The following is an 18,767-nucleotide window of genomic DNA, read 5'->3' as shown; positions in this document are numbered from 1 at the left end:
AACTTATTCCCAGTCTTGATTCTTTTAACTGCTGAAGACAGCTCTTTCATTTAATCTGACTACCTGTCTTTGACCTCTCTTTCTGGGGCTCAGATCAAATCATATCTTCTGTCATATGAACATTTTTGCTATTTTATGCTCTTGATTTCTACCTGGCCTAAATGCCATTTCAGAAGAGACTTCTTAAGTTGTAAAAATCACAGGTCCAGCTTCATGATATGTTTTTTTAAAATGAAGTGCAAGATTTTCTATTTTATGTGATTTAAAATGTTTATTTCCCAATATCCTATGGATTTTTATTATTCTATTACAGAAAATGAGAAAGGAAGCATAAGCATTTCTTTTGTCTCTTTATACTTGAAATTATCAGTATTGCAGTGTGAGACTCTGGAATCCTCTTTCCTGTCCATTAGGAAGCACTTTGCAGCTGTCTCATCTGGTGCAATCACGCTGCCCTCTCCGTGTGATCACCTGTGTGGTCTCGTGGCCACTCAGTCTATTCAAATGTAATATTTTATCTTACTCTGCTGTTGAAAATGTAGATTTTACCACATTTCGTTTTAGAAATCAGTTATCTCCATGTATTCTTGTCTACTGCAGGTACTGTTATCAGTGGAGTTTCAAATTATTTATATATCTGGTTTTGATTGGGATTTGAGTACCATGATCAAGTAGTTAAGAGTAAAACAATGTAAGGACTTAGTACCACATATTTGAATGATTTCATAATAAAAATTCTGAAGAAAAAAAGATCAGAGTAGGAACTCAAAAGATAAGCTTTTTATTGGTAGGCTTTGTGTTTGTGACGGGGTCAAGAGGTAAGTTAACTAGAAGAAAATCATAACAGTGTTCCTGAATAACTTTAGTAAACAAAGGCTTTAGCTATCCAGAAAATAATCAGCATTCTCCAAATTATTGTAAATCACTATGTGTTACAGCAGCTGACTGGAGCAGTCACCTTGGCTGTTTGCTCCCGTGGCGCCCTGTGTGTCCCCTGTCACAGCATTTAGTTTATTTAAATTGTTTGTTAATTTTCTTTCCCCATGAGACTATCAGCTCTGTGAAGACCTGGACCGTATCATGTTTGATTTAAAAACTGTTGCATCCCTAGCGCCTCACCCCGTGCCAGGCAAGTACAAGGTGCTTAACAAGAATTGAATGAGTCGATTTTTTTTAATGCTACTAGTAATTTTTGTCAAGTAAACCATTACAACTCAACCCTAATGATCTGTTCATTTCATAATATTTTGATCTTAGTGATTAATGCTTCATCACACAAAAAAGTGAGATCTAAATGATTTCTCAAATTGCTTCACACATGTGATCAGTGGATTTTTTGGTTTACTCCTTTTAGCTACTGTTCTTACAGTTTGTGAGAGTGTAATGGAAAGAGCACTAGACTAGGAGTCAAAAAGCTGGAGTAGGTATTCTAAACTACTTACTGGCTGTGACTTTATGCAAGTCACTTGTTGATTCTGAGCCTATTTCTTCTGTCTATAAACGAGAGAAATTAAGAGAATTGATCACTGTTGAAACTCTAAGTGTTACAATAGTCTGTATGGCTATGCATTTGGCTAAATATGAATAGAATAAAACAAAATACCATTTGTGGGGATAGAATATATGATCTTGATATCATTAGCATTATGCTGAATGAAATTATAAAGCCAGCGTCTAGCGTGCTTGTAAAAAATGTCTGCTTAAAAAAAATTCATCTGGGGTGCTTGGGCGGCTCAGTGAGTTAAGTGTCTGTCTTCAACTCAGGTCATGATCCCGGGGTTCTGGGATCGAGTCCCACATTGGGCTCCTTGCTCAGCAGGGATCTTGCTTCTCCCTCTGCCTGCTGTTCCCCTTGCTTGTGCTCTCTCTCCTTTCTCTCTCTCTCTGACAAACAGATAAAATCTTTTTTAAAAAAAATTCACCTGATTATAAATTGAGTGTTTACTCTGTGTAGACACTGTCCTAAATCCCTTATATGCGTTAACTCATTTATTCCTCACATTGACTCTATAAGGCAGTTATTATCTTATTCCTTTTATGTATCGGGAAGCCAAGAATCAGGTTAAATAATCTAAGACCATTTAGACAACAAGTGGGGGAGGCAAGATTCCACCAGAGGTCTCTGCCTCTTGTACATGACGAGACCTCTGCAGAATCCCTGTTGGTAAATTCAATATGCGTATAATTACCATGTCCTAAATGGAAGGTTGTTTTGCCATTAGAGGAAAATCCATTGGTATGTCAGGAAAAAAATTCTAACTTAAAACAGTTCTGACCTAAAGTAGTTTCTTAGCTCTGTAGTTCCTCACAGTTTTATAATTTGAAAAACTAAATGAATTACATGAATAAACTATTATCTGAGAGCTCAGTTCCAGAGAAAGGCTGCTTCTCCAGTCCCAAGGTCTTTGTAATCTAAAGACACAAGGCATGAAAATTAGTATTAATACATTCCAGTCATTACTACCTTCTTACAGATTTTGATTATTGAGTGAAAGTAATAAGAAAAAATATACCAGTTATTGATAGATCTACTTTGCATTTCCAAAACGATTCCAATAGAAGAGGGATGATTAAATTTGGCACTTTATTTTGGTATTTTTCCCACTGCTTAATAAGGACATAAGGGAAAGAAGGAGTGTTAAATCTGGGGAAAATCAACAAACACTCTACCTTCTTCTGATTTAGAATAAGAATCTATCTTTACCCCCTTGACAGCCTTGTTAACTAATGGATAAGAATATTTTTTCTTTTTGACTTCTACTTGTCTCCAGGAAAGACAGGAATTTCCTATTTTTCATTCCCTAGTTTGAATAATTAAATGGTCAGAAACTTGTGATAAGTGATATAAAGAGAAACAACACTTTAAAATTTACCTGATCATTTTATACTAGCACTTCTATGGGCACAAACATGGATGTTTACAATTATTCCAGATATTTAAGTACTTAATAAAGTCTTATGGATTTGTTAGCAATAATTTCAGGGTAGAAGTGCTATTGAGAAAACAGTTTTGATACTTACTTAGCACGGTGTAAAGCTGAGTTTTTCCATTACCTTTGCTTAATTTATGATTCACAAAACAAAATTGTCATAAATTGATGACAAAAATTTACTGAACATTTTCAACATTCTGTCTTTTATGTTTGTTGTTTGAATTAAATTATTTACATGGACTTATTTTATTTTATTTTATTTATTTATTTTTTTTAAAGATTTTATTTATTTATTTGACAGAGAGAGAGACAGCCAGCGAGAGAGGGAACACAAGCAGGGGGAGTGGGAGAGGAAGAAGCAGGCTCATAGCGGAGGAGCCTGATGTGGGACTCGATCCCGGAACACTGGGATCACGCCCTGAGCAGAAGGCAGGCGCTTAACCGCTGTGCCACCCAGGCGCCCCTACATGGACTTATTTTAAATTATGTTTCTTAGGAATAGTGTAACATATACAGAAAGTAATTTAAATGTCTTAAAAGATGGAATAATCCATTACCGGTTCTGTGTGAAAGGTAAATATTTCAAAGCTCACACTAAACATTCCACAAGGGGGCACCAAAGACTCATTTATGGTGCTTTTGGCCTTCCTCCAAAAAAGCTAATTTAACTTATATCTCTGACGCTGATGTACTGTGGCATTGCCAGGTAGGGGAAATGTTCCTTGACTTAATTTTTAAAGTGCATACAGAATAAATTTAGTTAATAGTTATTACTCAGAGTTGCTAATTAAAATATTTTTAGCTGTCTTGCAAGATTGCTGTGTTTTCTGGGATGACTTTTAACAGAACACCTTGTTGGCGGCTGGGTCTGTGCCTCGGCCATCTGTATTTACTCGCCCAACAGCTCTGCCCTCCTGGCTCCCTCGTCATGAACAGTGGAGCCAGAGGAGTGGAGGGAGCAGTAGAATCATGGAGGTGAGTTCTGGTTTTGAACAGTGGTGGCGTGCTACCAATTATTTCCTTCCGGCTTTCTCATTTCTTCAGAAAGGGGGTGCTTGCTTGGTTCAGGTCCTAATCACAGCCGGCCTAGATTCAGTAAATGTTCCTAACAGGTCTCTTTGCTTTTACTTTCTCCCCATCTAAGTCTGTCCTAAATAGCCATTGCCAGGTTATTTGTACTAAAATGTGGCTCCAATTATATTGCTCCCTACTAAAAATGTAGCTGAATTTAGGATCTCCTAATGGTCCTAACTTTCTAGCAATCTCTCTCACCATTCCACTCGGTCCACTTTGTTCCATCCAAACTAGACTCCTTACTGTTTCCTAAATTTCCCCTGCTTTTTCCCACTTCCCCTCTCTGTTGCCGTACTAAATCCCATCAAACCCAGCTAATCCTTAGTTTCTTTCCATGAATCATCTTCGACGATCTCTCCAAGATGAAATTTTTACCTTCTTTGAATCCTATGTTTATTTATACCTTTCTTGTGCTGTCTCTGGCATGTCTTATTTGCAATAACTTCTTGTAATCTTAAAAAAGATAAAAATAAAAGAATAAATTCTTGTAGTCTTCCACCATTGGCAAGGTCCTTAAAAGAAGAACTGTTTTATTCACCTCTCTACCTCCTTTAGCAGAATGTCTTATACATGATAGATGCTAGAGCAAATATTAATGGAATCATTGAATGAATGATCATCACATGATATGATAATGAACCATATGGTAATGATACGCTGAGTGAGAATTAAAATAGGTACGTTTGTATAAGTGTATATACACATTAGGTGTTTAGGGGCAGAGGATATTGGTCTTTAGAGGTGAAATATGCATCACTTTAGAATTAAGTGGTAAAAAACTACACATGCCGAAAGTTAACATGATATTTAAATTTTTATGTGCTAGGGCAGCAAAGATATTTTTGTTTTGGTATTCCAAAGAAGGAGGTAATATATTCAAGACACTGCTCTTCTATTAAATTAAAGGAAGAAAAGTGATCTTCCCTTTTTTCCAGCTTGAGATATAATTGACATAGAGCGTTGTGGATGTTTGAGGTGTACAACATTGGTTTGATACACTTGTATATTGCACAGTGATCACCACCACAGTAGTAGCTAACACCTCCATCCCATCACATAATTACCTCTTTTTTTTTTTTTTTTTTGTGATGAGAACATTTAAGATCTACCCTCTTAGCAACTTTCAAGTACAGTTGACCCTTTAACAACATGGGTTTAAACTGGGTGGGTCCACTTATATGTAGATTTTTTTTTGATACAAGTAGACTATTGTCAGTATATTTTCTTTCTTATGATTTTCTTAATATTTTCTTTTCCCCTAGCTTACTTTATTGTAAGAATTCACTATGTAATACATATAACACACAAAATATGTGTCATTTGCCTGTTGGTATTACCGGTAAGGCTGCTGGTCAACAGTAGGCTATTAGTAGCTAAGTTTTGGGGAAGTCAAAAGATACGTGTGGATTTTCAACTGTGCAGAGAGGGTTGGTGTCCCTACCTCCACATTGTTCGAGGGTCAACTGCATTCTCTATTTGTAAAAACTACAATATCCTAGAGCAATATTAGAGTTTTAAAACTTTAACAAGGGAAGGGTTAAAAGTGGAATTATCTCATCAGTTTGTGCAAGAAGCAAAGTAATGTAATGGAATATATTGACAATTACAATAAATCTAAACCAGCAGGTCCAGATGGTAGTTATCTTGGATAAGTTAAGAAATTGCCTAATGAATGTATTAAACTAATTATATTCCTTCTTCAAAAAATCATGAACTCTTAATAGAAAAAAAAATGTTGTTTTCCAGTTAAATGTGATACGAATGTGTGTAGTTGTTATCTAATATAGATATACAATTTCATACAAAGGAAAGATAATGATTATCAAAAAGAGACTGGAAATAAACCACATGTAAATTTTGAATTTGTGTTTCTGTTCTTGCACAACGGCAGTTATTGAGGGACTGCACCGGGGGTTGTCATAATATGTTATTAGACGTTGCCATCCAGCTCCTAGGAAAAACATTCTGCTCTGTTCTGTCGGTCTGGTTCATTTGTGTGTAAAAATTAAAAAAGGGTTTAGCTATGCGGAAATAAATGAGTACCACCCAAATAAGAACAAGCAAAGGGTATTTATTCAGAGCTTGCTATAGCAAGGGAGTCAGCCACCATCATATGCATTTGGTAGAGACTCGCAGGCAGGCAAGAGAGGGGGAAAGCTGTATAGCGCAAAAAGAGGAAGACTTCAGGTATGCTCTGATTGGAGGTCGCGGGCATGGGGGAGCAGGAAGCGGGCTAACTAGAATCTATAGGACATCCTATGTGATTGGTTTGGGAAGCTTATTTGGCTTTCTCTCGTTGGTGCTTAATTGGAAATAGGGACAGAAATTAGGGAAACTGGCAGTTACCAACCATGTCTTGACCATTCTGGGTCCATTGCAGTAGAGGTTGTGGTTTGGTTTCTAAGACTGGTTGCTGCAGAGATTTGAGTCAGAGTTCTGTGGGCATATATGGTCTGGCCATTGTCCGTTTGTATATTCAGACTCTCAGCCATGTAAAAAAAAATCTCATTACCATTAAAAATTAAAACCAGGGGCACCTGGGTAGCGCAGTCGTTAAAGCGTCTGCCTTCCGCTCAGGGCGTGGTCCTGGCGATCTGGGATCGAGTCCCACGTCGGGCTCTTCCGCTGTGAGCCTGCTTCTTCCTCTCCCACTCCCCCTGCTGTGTTCCCTCTCTCGCTGGCTGTCTCTCTGGCACATAAATAAATAAAATCTTTAAAAAAAAAATAAAAATAAAAATAAAAATTAAAACCACAATGACATAAATTTCAGCCTTTGGTGCTATTCCTGTTCACATTCAGAAAAGTTTAGAGCTAGGCTTAAATGGGACCCTACCACATCAAACTCAAGAAAGGACTGGTACTTCTAAATCATTAAACAGGTAGGATGCCTGAAGTTTTGCTTTTGATTGTCGAGACACCCCCGCTCTCCCCCCCACACTAGCACATCTCTCCAGCAGTACTTGGGAGAATCATTGAATAAATCTTTGCAGCTTTGCCTCCAGAACAGGCTACAGAGTAGCCCTAATGCAATAAGTCCTTGTAATTTAGGTCAGCCACTGAAACATTTGGTTTAGGGCTCATATCTGAAGCCTAATCAATTTTTCTTTGTCCACAGCAACTTAACATGGTATCACTTCCGTTGCATGGTTATGTTGGCTTCTCATTAACAGTTTTAGCTGTTTTGCAGGGAGACTGAGATGCCCTTCGGAGTTCCCCAAATTGAACTACAGGTGTACTACAAAGTCTATTTTTAAGTAAGGCCATCTCAAATACATCCTTCAAATTTGCTAACAATATGCCCAGAATCAGAGTAAACAGAAACTTAATCCCATTTATGTAGATATAATTCCCATTATAAACTTTTGGTTTGGGACAGCATCAGTTTTCAACAATGATACAGACAAGTTGTAGAAAAAGGCATTTCTGGAAAAACTAGCTAGTTTGGGGGGGCAGAGACAGAATAAAATATTTTAAAAGTAAATTAAAATCTAGTCATCAGGGGAATGCGAATCAATCCCACCAAGAGATAACCACTTCACACCTAGTGGGATGGCTGTAATAAAGAAGTTAGATGATAACAAATGTCGGTGAGGATGTGGTGAAACCAGACCCTTAACCCTCCCCCGATGGTAATATAAATGGCTCAGCCAATACGGAAAACATCACGGCCGTTCCTCAAAAAGCTACAAATAGTTGCCAAACAAATATAGGATTATGCTCTGACCCAGCAATTCCACTCCGAGGTATATATTCAAGAGAAATGAAAACATATGTCCACGCAAAAACTGGTACACAATGTTCATAGAAGCATTATTCATAATAGCCAAAAAGTAGAAAACCCAATGTCTACCAACTGATGAATGGACAACCTGTGATAGATCCTCGTGATGGAATATTGTTCAGCGATAAGAAAGAATGAAGTACTGATTTATGCCACAATATGGATGAAACTTAGAAACCATTATGCTAAGTGAAAGAAACCAGTCATGAAAGCCCAACATATGATTCCTTTTATATGAAATGTCCAGAATAGGAAAATACATAGAGACAGAAGGTAGGTTAGTGGTTGCTTAGGGGGTGGGCAAAGGATGAATAGAGGATAATAGCTAAAGGATATGGGGCTTTTTTGAGGTAATAATGTTCTAAAATTGATTCTGGTGATAATTGCACAACTTTGAATATATTAAAAATCGTTAAAGTGTATGCTTCAGATGAATTGTGTGATATACGAATTACATTTCAATAAAGCTATTACAAAAAAATTAAATCACCAAAACACTAGAATAACTTATAACCTACACATTTGGGTTCAAGTTACTGTCTTTGTGATTCTTGGGATGTTTTTTTAAATCTCGTGAGATTATTTTTAGAGGGAAAGCCTGCAGAGCATGGTTGTTAAAGAGCAAAGGCTTTGGAATCAGACCTGGATCAACTTGTGGCTTCAACACTTCAAAGCTGTTTGTCTTTGAGCAAATTATCTCACCTCCGAAGGCTCAGTTTCCTAGATTGTTGGGAATAATAATACCAATCTCTTAGGAGTATTATTGGAAGTGCATAGTTAAGTGTGCAATAAGTGTTAGCAACACTTGATGATAAAACAATTGACTTCTTATTGGTGTGGTTATCTGAAACAGGGATAAACCTTTTCTGTGAACAGGGCGCAGTGCGGAATGATTGCAATGCAGAGAAGATATTTCAACAAATATGTACTGAGTGGCAGGCACTCAGTAGTGGGGATTGGTTGTGGGGGTTGGGGGTCAAATAAGATGGATCTCCTTCAATCACCAGGAATTTACTGTATGCTAGGTGGCACTGAAGGTAGTGGGCATACCTCTCTGTACTGATTGTTTTAATATTAATATGGCTTTAAGATAGGAGTTGTTACCAAGTATACAGGAACAATAGGAGAGGCCAGTGAAAGGAATTCATATGAAAGTACACTACAGAAGATGACACTCAAGCTGAGTATATATATATTTTTAAGATTTTATTTATTTATTTGAGAGAGACAGAGCACAACCAGGGAGAGGGGCAGAGGGAGAAGCAGACTCCTGGCTGAGCAAGGAGCCCGATGTGGGGCTTGATCCCAGGACCCTGAGATCATGACCTGAGCCAAAGGCAGACGCTTAACCAACTGAGCCACCCAGGTGCCCCTCTAGCTGAGTATTGAAGAATGAGAAAATTTTGCTTGAAAAAGGCCAGAAGGGCTTCCCTGGTGGCAGAAACAGTGCAAGCAAATAAATGCCTAAACAGCCCATTTATAGGTCAGCTCTCAAATTTACATCTCCTAACTTCCAGGGTTCTATATCAACTGCAAATTCAGAATCTTCACTTGTAAGGCTCATAGACTTTTTTTTTTTTTTTTTAAGAATTTATTTATCAGAGAAAGAGCACAAGCAGGGGGAGCAGCAGAGGGAGAGGGAGAAGCAGGATCTCTGCTGAGCAGGGAGCCCAAAGCAGGGCTTGATCCCAGGACCCTGGGATCATGACCTGAGCCAGAGGCAGACACTTAACCGACTAAGCCACCCAGGCATCCAGGCTCATAAACTTCCTAAACTCTCCCCCACAACATGGTCCACCCACAGCTTTTCCCATCTCCAATGATGGCAACCCCAGCCTTCTGGTTGACATCGTCATTAAGTTATTCTCAGCTACTTTTTGTTTCATCCCCACAACCAACTTGTCAGGAATACCCTTGCCTCTACCTTTAAAATATATGCAGGATCTGAGTTCTTCTCAAACCTGTTACTGCTACCACCCTGGTCTGAGCCACTATCAGCTCCTGTCTGCTTCTACTTGTTCTTGTCTACACTCTCTAGATAGCACCCAGAGTGATCCTTTTCAAATAAAAATACATCATAGTACTTCACTGCTCAAAACTTCTATGGTATGCATTTCACTCAGGATGAAACCTGGGGGGGGGGGTTCTTTGCAAGGGCCGACAAAGCCCTTCCATGATTTTTTGCCTCACACCACACTTTGCCTTTCTATTTGCTTTCACTACTCACCCTTGACTTCATTTGGCCCTCTGATTTTGTTTGGTCCAAGTAGTGGTTTATAGTTTTTCTCTTTGCCTATGTACTATTGAAAAGGCAGTAACTATAACTAGGTAGGGGAACGTTCTGGTTCCTTGCTCTACGAGCACCCATCGTCTCACTCGTTCTTGCTCAAGCATTCACACACCTGCAGGATCCTGACAGGCGCTGGATGTCCCACACAGTGTAGGAGGCAAATGTGGAGCCACTGAAGATTTTAAGTAGGTCAGAGTCATAGTTAGATTGTTTTGCTTTCAGCAAGGGAAATGGATTTAAGGGGAACTCCACTGAAAGCAAACAGTGGAAGAGGGACAAGTTAAGGAACTTTTTACAACACTCTGCACGGGAGCCTGGCTAAGGCTATGGTTGTTCATGAGAGTGGAGAGAAGATTCCAGATTCCAGAAATAGTTTAAGGTAGAGTTGGCAGGACCTGGTGTTTGTCTAAATATGGGTTTTCCGGCTTGAGTCACCTGGTAGATGAAGGTACCACTTACTGAACACGGGATTTATGCAGAAAGATGATCTTTGAAGATAAGGAATGGGAGAAAATATAGATTTCCTTTTGGGTATTTTGATTTGGAAGCATCCAAGGAAGAGCCACCGCTGTGTGGGTACAGCAAGCAATTGGGTCTAGGGTTCTTAGGAGCAGGGGACACTGGAGGTGGAAATCTGGCTGGACTGGAGATCTGGGTTGATTATGACTTTTCCAAAAATTTTGTTCTCCTACCCCCCTCCCCCTCCTCTTAATTAGAAGTACAGTTTTTCTTTTTTCGAATTTCACTTTTTACTTCCATCATAACTTTTCCCGGAACACACACTATGGACATCTTCAATGTATTGATCCCGTCGTCGACAGCCTCCTCTGGTAATGTTTAAAGCTTAGATATCTTGAAAATGAAGGCGTCGTAACCGATTGAAGCAAAAAGGTGGGGCAGATGCAGTTCCTAAATCACACGAATATTTAACTTTCGAGGTAGGCATTTCCTGCACCTGGGAATGGGCTAGGCGCTGCGTGCCCTCCTTCCGTATCAAGCAAACTCCCGAGGCCCGACGCCCCTTTCTTCGTCCTCTTCTCAGGACCAGCCCAACCGGCCCTCACTCCCGCACCCACTCGCCGTAGGCTCGTTTCTAGTCAGCGTTCACCCAGTTTCCTGGACGGTGCGGCCAGGCTCTTGAATGTGCGGGAACAGGCTGGAGCCGCGGGTCCCCCAACCCCTGGCGGCGGCGTCCGCCCCTGTCCCGGAGGAGGACGCGCTGCGGCTGCCCGGGGCCCCCAGCAAAGGCGCGCGCAGCCGCCCCGGCCTCGGGCGCCCGCCAGGCCCGCATTGTCTCAGCTCCATAGCAACTCGGCGGCGGCGGGGGCCGCGCGCGCAGCTCAGCGTCGGCGTGCGCTCGGGCTCCCGCTCCCGGGGACAGACGGGCGCTGCCGGCCGATGGCGCCCTGACGGCCCCGCGCGGGCCCCGGGCGCTGGCAACGGCGGCGGCATGCCCGAGAAGCGGCTCACCGCGGGTAGGTGCGGCGGCGGGGACCACACACCCGCCTCTGGACGTGACTTCTCGCCCGGGCGCCCCCCTTCCATACCTTCCAAAACGTGGCTCCACTGCTCTCTCTCAGCGTTTTATTGCGCATTTCACCCCCTCCCACTACCCTCGGCCCCCGACGACCCCCGTTTGCATTGCCTCATTGGCACCGTCTTCTTTGGTCTTGCTTCATTCTCCGTTTTGCAGCTGGAATAATGGAAGCCTACAAGGTTAACTTCAGGGTCACAGTGAATTAGTGACCAAGCTGGGTTCCAGAGGCCTTTCCTCCCCACTTCCACCTTGAATTCCAACTTAAAATTCAATCCATGTGCAGAGAATGAACAGAGAGCCAAAATTTTACTGAGCTTGCCCATGTATAAAGCAGGGCTAGGTGCTGTCTCAAATTATTTCATTTACTTTAAAAGGAAATCAGATTTGAGTGAGATAATGTCATATTTTATCTTGTTTCAGAGCCACCAGATATTACAGAAGAAGGATTTGTAAGTACAATTTTAGAGGGCTATTTTCCCCCTTGGCTTTTAAAAATCATGGATGGTAGAAAAAAGCTGTATATTTTCTCTTCCCCTTTTTGCCAAATGAGTAGAATAGAAGCTTTGGCTTGGGAGCAGTGGTGCTGAGTACAAGGCATTTTTACATTCTTTAACAGGTACATTTTAGGCCAGTTGATTTTTATGGTGGATGCTATTTACTGTTAAAGTTCTTTTACATAAATGACCTCATTTAATTTCTCTAAACTTTTTCATGACTCCGTGAGAGCTGGGTTTCATCTCCATGGTTTTATTGTGATGTGGCGGTGCAGTCCCTGGTTGTGTAAACATTCGTAGATGGCACTGAGTGATAACAAGTGGTCAATTGATAGTTATAATTACTTAAAAAATGTACTAAATGTTTTCGGATCAGACCTCTGGTGAGTTGAATAGTAATAAGTACTTTGCCAAGTATGTGATATACTTGATAACTAGGTGACTGCTATATTTAGGATGGGTTCCATTGTAACTCCTGTTGGATATTTAAGGAACTTGCTCAAAGTTAAACAGCCAGATAGGAGGTAGCAGGGCCTGTTTCCTTCTAAGGCTGGATTTTTATTCCAAGAGCCCTAACCACTGTAGGGGCTGAGGGCAGGCTGTCTCAATATGGGCCACTTTGGCATGAAGATTATTTTGAGTTAAAAAGCGGTTGAAACCCAGCAGATTCAGGAACAGCTCTTTACCTCTCTCGCAACTGCCTAAAAAGAATTTAGGTAGAGAATCCAGGAAGAGAACTATCAGCACAGAGAACGACATTATGGTATGAACGAGGAAAGGTAGACGGGGAGGAACCCGGCAAGGCCTGTTTGATCCAAGTCCTCCACGTCCCATTGTTTCCGAGTGGCCCAGCACACATTTGTTTACCAAACATTTACTTTTTCATCTTCCTGTGAATGGCTCTTTCCCTTGGAGTCCCAGCCCCCTTCCGCTTCTCCTTGAGTCAGAACAACATATATGCCTCCTTTTGCTTATCTTTGGAATTTCCGCGTCTTTGTGAATTCCCCATGTGTACACTACTAAATCTGATCTTCTCCTGTTAATCTGTCTCATGTAGACGCAATTCTTAGTCTAGCTGGAAGACCTTAGGGCAGAGAAGAATTTTTCCTCCCCTTCACCACTTCTCTGTGCGATTTGGCTTATGTCTTCTAGCACATATTTCTGTTGTTGGCCAATTATCTTATTTGCTTCTGGCTTTTTATTCAACAAACTTGAGTGCCTTTATATTCACAGTGCACTACTAGATGCTAAAGATAAGTCTCAAAAAGTTTACAGTCTAGCGGGGAGGGGCTCTGAGAGGAGAGGGCAAGGGGCTGTATCTGCTTGCACCTTTCATTTCACCCTTCTGGACCTTTGGTGCACTACTGAGAGAGAGACAGACAGACAGACGGACAGACATCAAGATAGAGGCACAAACAGCAATGCCAGAAACTCCACCCATCTTCTTGTTGTCTTGGTGTAACCCTGGGTAGTGGCACATTTCTTTAAACTGCTTCGGGACTGTTCTTCATTCCCGCGGAAGGTCCTCATTTCTGAAGCCAGTCTTTCCCATACAATTCCACCATAAACTCTTTGAGGAGCACTCAGCAGCATTGCACGTAACCATTTGAGTAGCCTGCTGACCCCTCAGGTCTTTGTAACTGTTTGGGAACTGGTAACAGCACAGAGACTCCATCAGCCACCCCTCTTTCTCTTGCTGTGTCTGATACCACCATCTCCCAGTTTCCCGTCTTTCCTGTTGATGTCCTCCTTTCTGGCTTCTCTTTCTTGGCCCATGAAAGTGTTGACCTTCTTCAGGACTCTGTTCCACAGACTCCCTCTGGGGGAGCTCTTCTTCTCCTGCAGTTTTAGCTACTCTTATTTCGCAGGACTTCCAGATCTATACATCACCAGTCCAGACACCTTTTCTGACGCCAGAACCCTATATCCGCTGGGTTATGGGACACCTTCATCATCTGCATGTCCCTGCCTCGCCACCACAGTCATATTTCACACTCTCTTTTTCAAGAGTGTGATAAAGTGAGCTTATCTCTTTGCTCCCCTCAGCCCTGTGCTGTTTTTCTTCCCTTTTTTCTTGTTTTGGTTAGTGATGCCGCTGGCCATTCAGCCGTCCAAGAAGCCAGAACTTTTTCCCCCTTTCTTCACCTCACGCCTGCAATCATTTACCAAGTTCCTTTCCTAGACGGGTCTTTTTCTCCATCCTTACAGCTACTGTCTTATTTCAGGCCCTTATCCCTGGGCCTGCACTCTGGCAGTAGTCCTAACTGATATCACTGCCTCCAATATTCTCTCTGTCGACTCCAATTTTTCTTGGCCTAAAGCTTAAAGTGTAAACTCCTGTGCATTGCCTGTGCGGGATGATGTTGTTTTGCTCTGTCTACCTTCAGATTCTCCTCCTCCCGTCACTCCTCCCCTGGCTGTCAGATGGCTGTTAACTCTTTTAAAGAATTACCACATTCCTTGATTGCTCAACTCTTTTATTAATCCTCCTATTTATTGAATGCTGACTACAGGCTAGTATTTAACCTCAAAACAGCTCCATTAGGTGGTTATTAATCACCCACGTTTCACTGATGAGGAAGTTGAAGTCCACAACTATTAACCAACTTGGCCTGAGGCCACACATCTAGTAACTGGCAGAGCCAGAAAGTCAAACACCTCCTGTCGGCATTCACAATCTTTTCTATAACTTTTTAGCCTTTTTTAACCTTACCTCCTAATACTTTCCGTGTGATAGACAATGTTCGTAGTGTTTTGGGATTATAAAGTACTTCCACATTCCTTCTGTTCTTGCCAAAATGTTCCTCTTGCCTTCTTGCCTTTGCCGTGAGGGTTTTGTCTCAGTTGCCCTCCCCGTCTCTTTCCCAGTCTTGCACACCCTTCAGGGCCCAGGTCACCTCCTCAATGACAACCTCACGTCATCCAGACTGCCTTTGAACTCTGTGCAGCTTGCAGTGGAGACCTGTTTGTGACCAGCTCCTCTGATTCATGTGCTCACCCAGGATTATCGGTAGATGAAATAACTCATGCCTTTGCACATATATTTACCCCTGTTTTCCTCTGTTGTCAAAATAATTTTTTCTCATTAATAGTCTTAGAAAAATAATGTGGCAGAGCTCTCTGGCTCCCCCACATTGATTCTACCCTTTCCCTACAATTTATGCTAGACACGTTGCTTTCTAGATTAGACTACATTTTCTAGCTGATGTTTACAGAGATGAGATAACTGACCACTACATCACACAGCTAGTACGTGGTCAAGCCACAATTAGAACCCGGGTCTAACTGACTCTATCTAACATGCACAGGGAGAGAACAGGCCCTTTTCTTCTTTCCTGCTGGCTGGAATGAGGATGTGATGCTGGAGCTGAAGCAGTCAGATGGGATTATGAGGTAGAAGTGGCGTTAGCTTTCCAGAAGAAAGATGCAACACTTCTGCTTACATTCCATTGACCACAGTTTGGTTACATGACCACATTTAGTTGCAAGGAAGCCTAGAAAAATTTTAGAATCAATCATTTGTTGTCAGGGACACATTGCCTTGTATGTATTTTAACTTTTTATGTGTAAAATTTGCAATGTCTTCACACAATTGTGAATTCCTACAGGTCTGGTACTGGGTCTCAGTACATCTTAATATTCCCTGTGGTGTGTAGCACAATGTCCAGAATATGCTATTAGATGATTAATAGATTTTGGTGGATGGGTATTTTCATATATGATAATTAGTGTGATTTGTTTCATTTATTTTTTGTTTTATTTAAAAAATTTTTAGAGTTGACACACACTGTTGCATTAGTTTCAGATGTACAACAGAGTGATTCAACTTCTCTATACGTTATGCTATGTTTCATTTATTATCGTCTTTTGTGAAGTTTCTTTTGATACCTATTCTGTATTTCTTAAGCACCTCTCTCCTGGCATTCTTCCACTTCAGTGTCTTTGTTAACTTTGTATTTGACTGGTTTTTGATAATTCTCTCAGGGAAAATACATAGAAAAATGTTAATACATTCAATTTTCTCATCAGTTCCTCTGGGGATATATTTTTAATTATAAAAGTAATATATGAATATTCTTATAAATAATTCAAGTAATAAAAGTGATAAAGTGAATGCTTCTTTTCATCACTTCCCTCTGTCCAAGCCCCTTTCATTTTTATATCCCATAAAAACCAAAATATAAATCTGTCATAACAAGAAAAGTAGAGTTCAGACTGCTTTATGTTACATTGGGATTTCATTATGCGTTAGGTATACATTGAGAAGAGTTTAAAGTGAGAGTGACTGCTAAATTATTTTTAACTTCAAAATAGAAAATAAATTCATTTTAAAGGCTTAATTACTTGACTTAAATCCAAAATAATCATATTTTTTTCTTGTGCCTTAAAATTTTTAAAAAAAGATTTATTTATTTTTTTTTTGGAGAGGGAGAGGCAGAGGGAGAGAATCTTTTAAGCAGACTCCCCACTGAGCAAGGAGCCCAACCCAGGGCTCAATACCACCACCCCGAGATCATGACCAGAGCCGAAACCAAGGGTCGACACTTAACCAACAGAGCCTAGACACCCCTAAAAATTGTTTGAAACTATGCAGGAGGGCATGTCATTCCTCAAAAGTAGTCTCTGTAAAAATGTTGTAGTACAAAGATTTTTTTTTTTTTAAGATTTTATTTATTTATTTGACAGAGACAGACAGCCAGCAAGAGAGGAAACACAAGCAGGGGGAGTGGGAGAGGAAGAAGCAGGCTCCCAGTGGAGGAGCCCGATGTGGGGCTCGATCCCAGAACGCCGGGATCACGCCCTGAGCCGAAGGCAGACATTTAACGACTGTGCCACCCAGGCGCCCCCAAAGATTTCTTTTTCGGAAAATTATCTGGTACATGAAGCCCACAGTTTCATTAACTTTAAAAGCAGATGCCATTTAAAAAAGGCAGAAGTAAAAAAAAAAAAAAAAGCAGATCTCTTTATTTTTACCATCAAAATGGGAGAGACTAGCTTCATGCAGTATTTACTGTATTTTACTTGTTAAAAATGATATTCATATTTAGCTAATCCTTAGCTTGTTCAAATTCATGCTCTGTTGTTTGTGTAGGTTGAATGAACTTATAAACACAGAGGTGGCGTTCTGTGGAAATGGTGGAGGGCAAGAGCAGATGGATGTAGGCACCATTCCTTCTTTTCCCCCAGTTCCCTTTCTTTCCTTAGGAGGGTGTGCCAGAAGTGTTTCCAGCAAGTCATTTGGAAACTGAGACAGGTCCTGGAGGTACTTTGGAAAGTGTTAGGCCGTTTGGAATTCTTCCATCTCTATGGAGTCCAGTTCTCTGTTTGGAATCAAATTCTCTGATGTTTTCTTGAACTGCAGAAACTGCATTAGAGGTTCCATCAATAAGTAATATAACAAGTATATTGTTAAGCAATTACTTGCACATATCGCTTTATTAGGCACTACTGGGGACACACATCGTCAGCCACTATTCCCCACAGTGGTATAGTTTCTGATTGCAGAGATGACCTTTAATGTGAAACAATAAGAGGGTAGAGAGAGAATCCCAAGCAGGCTCCATGCCGAGCACAAAGCCTGATGCAGGACTCAATCTCATTACCCTGAGATCATGACCTGAGCCGAAATCAAGAGTAGGATGCCCAACTGGGTGGCTCTGTATTCATTAGACAATAACTTCCCATTACCCCTCCCAAGCCTCTGGTTACCATTATTCTATTTTCTGTCTTCACAGATTTGACTATTTTAGGTACCTCCTGTTAAGTGGAATCATACAATATTTGTCCTTTTGCATCTGGCTTATTTTATTTAGTATAACATTTTCAAGGATCATGTTTCAGTTCATGTTATTGCATGAATCAGAATTTCATTCCTTTTTTTTAGGCTGAATAACATTCCATAAACACATCTTGTTTATCCTTTGGTATGTCAATGGACATTTGAGTTGTTTCCACTTTTTGGCTATTATGAATAATGCCACTAGGAACACGGGTGTACAAAATTCTGTATGAGTTCCTGCTTTCAGTTCTTTTGAGCATATACCCAGAACTGCAATTGCTGGGTCATATGGTAATTATATATTTAATATTTGAGGAATGTCACACTGTGCAAAGCAGCTGCACTATCTCACATTCCCACCACCAGTGTACAAAGGTTCCAATTTCTCCACATCCTCACCAATAGTTGTTATTTTACTTTTTTTTTTTAAATTGTGACCCACTTAGTAGATGTAAAATGATATCTCATTGTGGTTTTGATTTTAATTTCTCTTATTTTTAGTGATGAGATCTTTTCACGTGCTTATTGACTATTTGAATATCTTCTTTGGAGAAATGTCTATTCAAGACCTCTGCCCATTTAAAAAACTTGGATTGTTTATCTTTTTCTTGCTTATCAGATATATGATTTGCAGATGTTTTCTCATGTTCTGTAGGTGGTGTTTTCACTTTCTTTCTTTTTTTTTACTTTGCCCATTTTTGTGTTTTCACTTTCTTAATAGATGCCTTTAATGCACAAATTTTTTAAATTTTCATAAAGTCTATTTTTTTTCTTTTGTTGCTCATACTTTTGAATCCATTGGCAAATAAATACAAGGTCATGAAGATTTATCTTTATTTTTTTTGGTAAGTATTTTATAGTTTTAGTTCCTATGTTTAG

General features: G+C 40.4%; 1 protein-coding gene across 1 annotated transcript in view; it reads left to right on the top strand.

The window, feature by feature from the left end:
* Positions 1-11,528: 11,528 nt before the first annotated feature.
* RGS22 (regulator of G protein signaling 22) overlaps positions 11,529-18,767 on the top strand; it is a 119,697-nt gene continuing 112,458 nt past the window's right edge. Inside the window, exons 1-3 of the mRNA XM_040625597.1 lie at positions 11,529-11,553; positions 13,978-14,128; positions 17,202-17,268. Of these exons, the coding sequence (XP_040481531.1) occupies positions 11,529-11,553; positions 13,978-14,128; positions 17,202-17,268 (243 nt within the window). The remainder of the gene's footprint in view (positions 11,554-13,977; positions 14,129-17,201; positions 17,269-18,767) is intronic.

Source organism: Ursus maritimus, unplaced genomic scaffold, assembly GCF_017311325.1.
Source record: "Ursus maritimus isolate PB19 unplaced genomic scaffold, ASM1731132v1 scaffold_9, whole genome shotgun sequence".
Lineage (NCBI taxonomy): Eukaryota > Metazoa > Chordata > Mammalia > Carnivora > Ursidae > Ursus > Ursus maritimus.
This window is presented reverse-complemented; position numbering and strand designations above follow the sequence as displayed.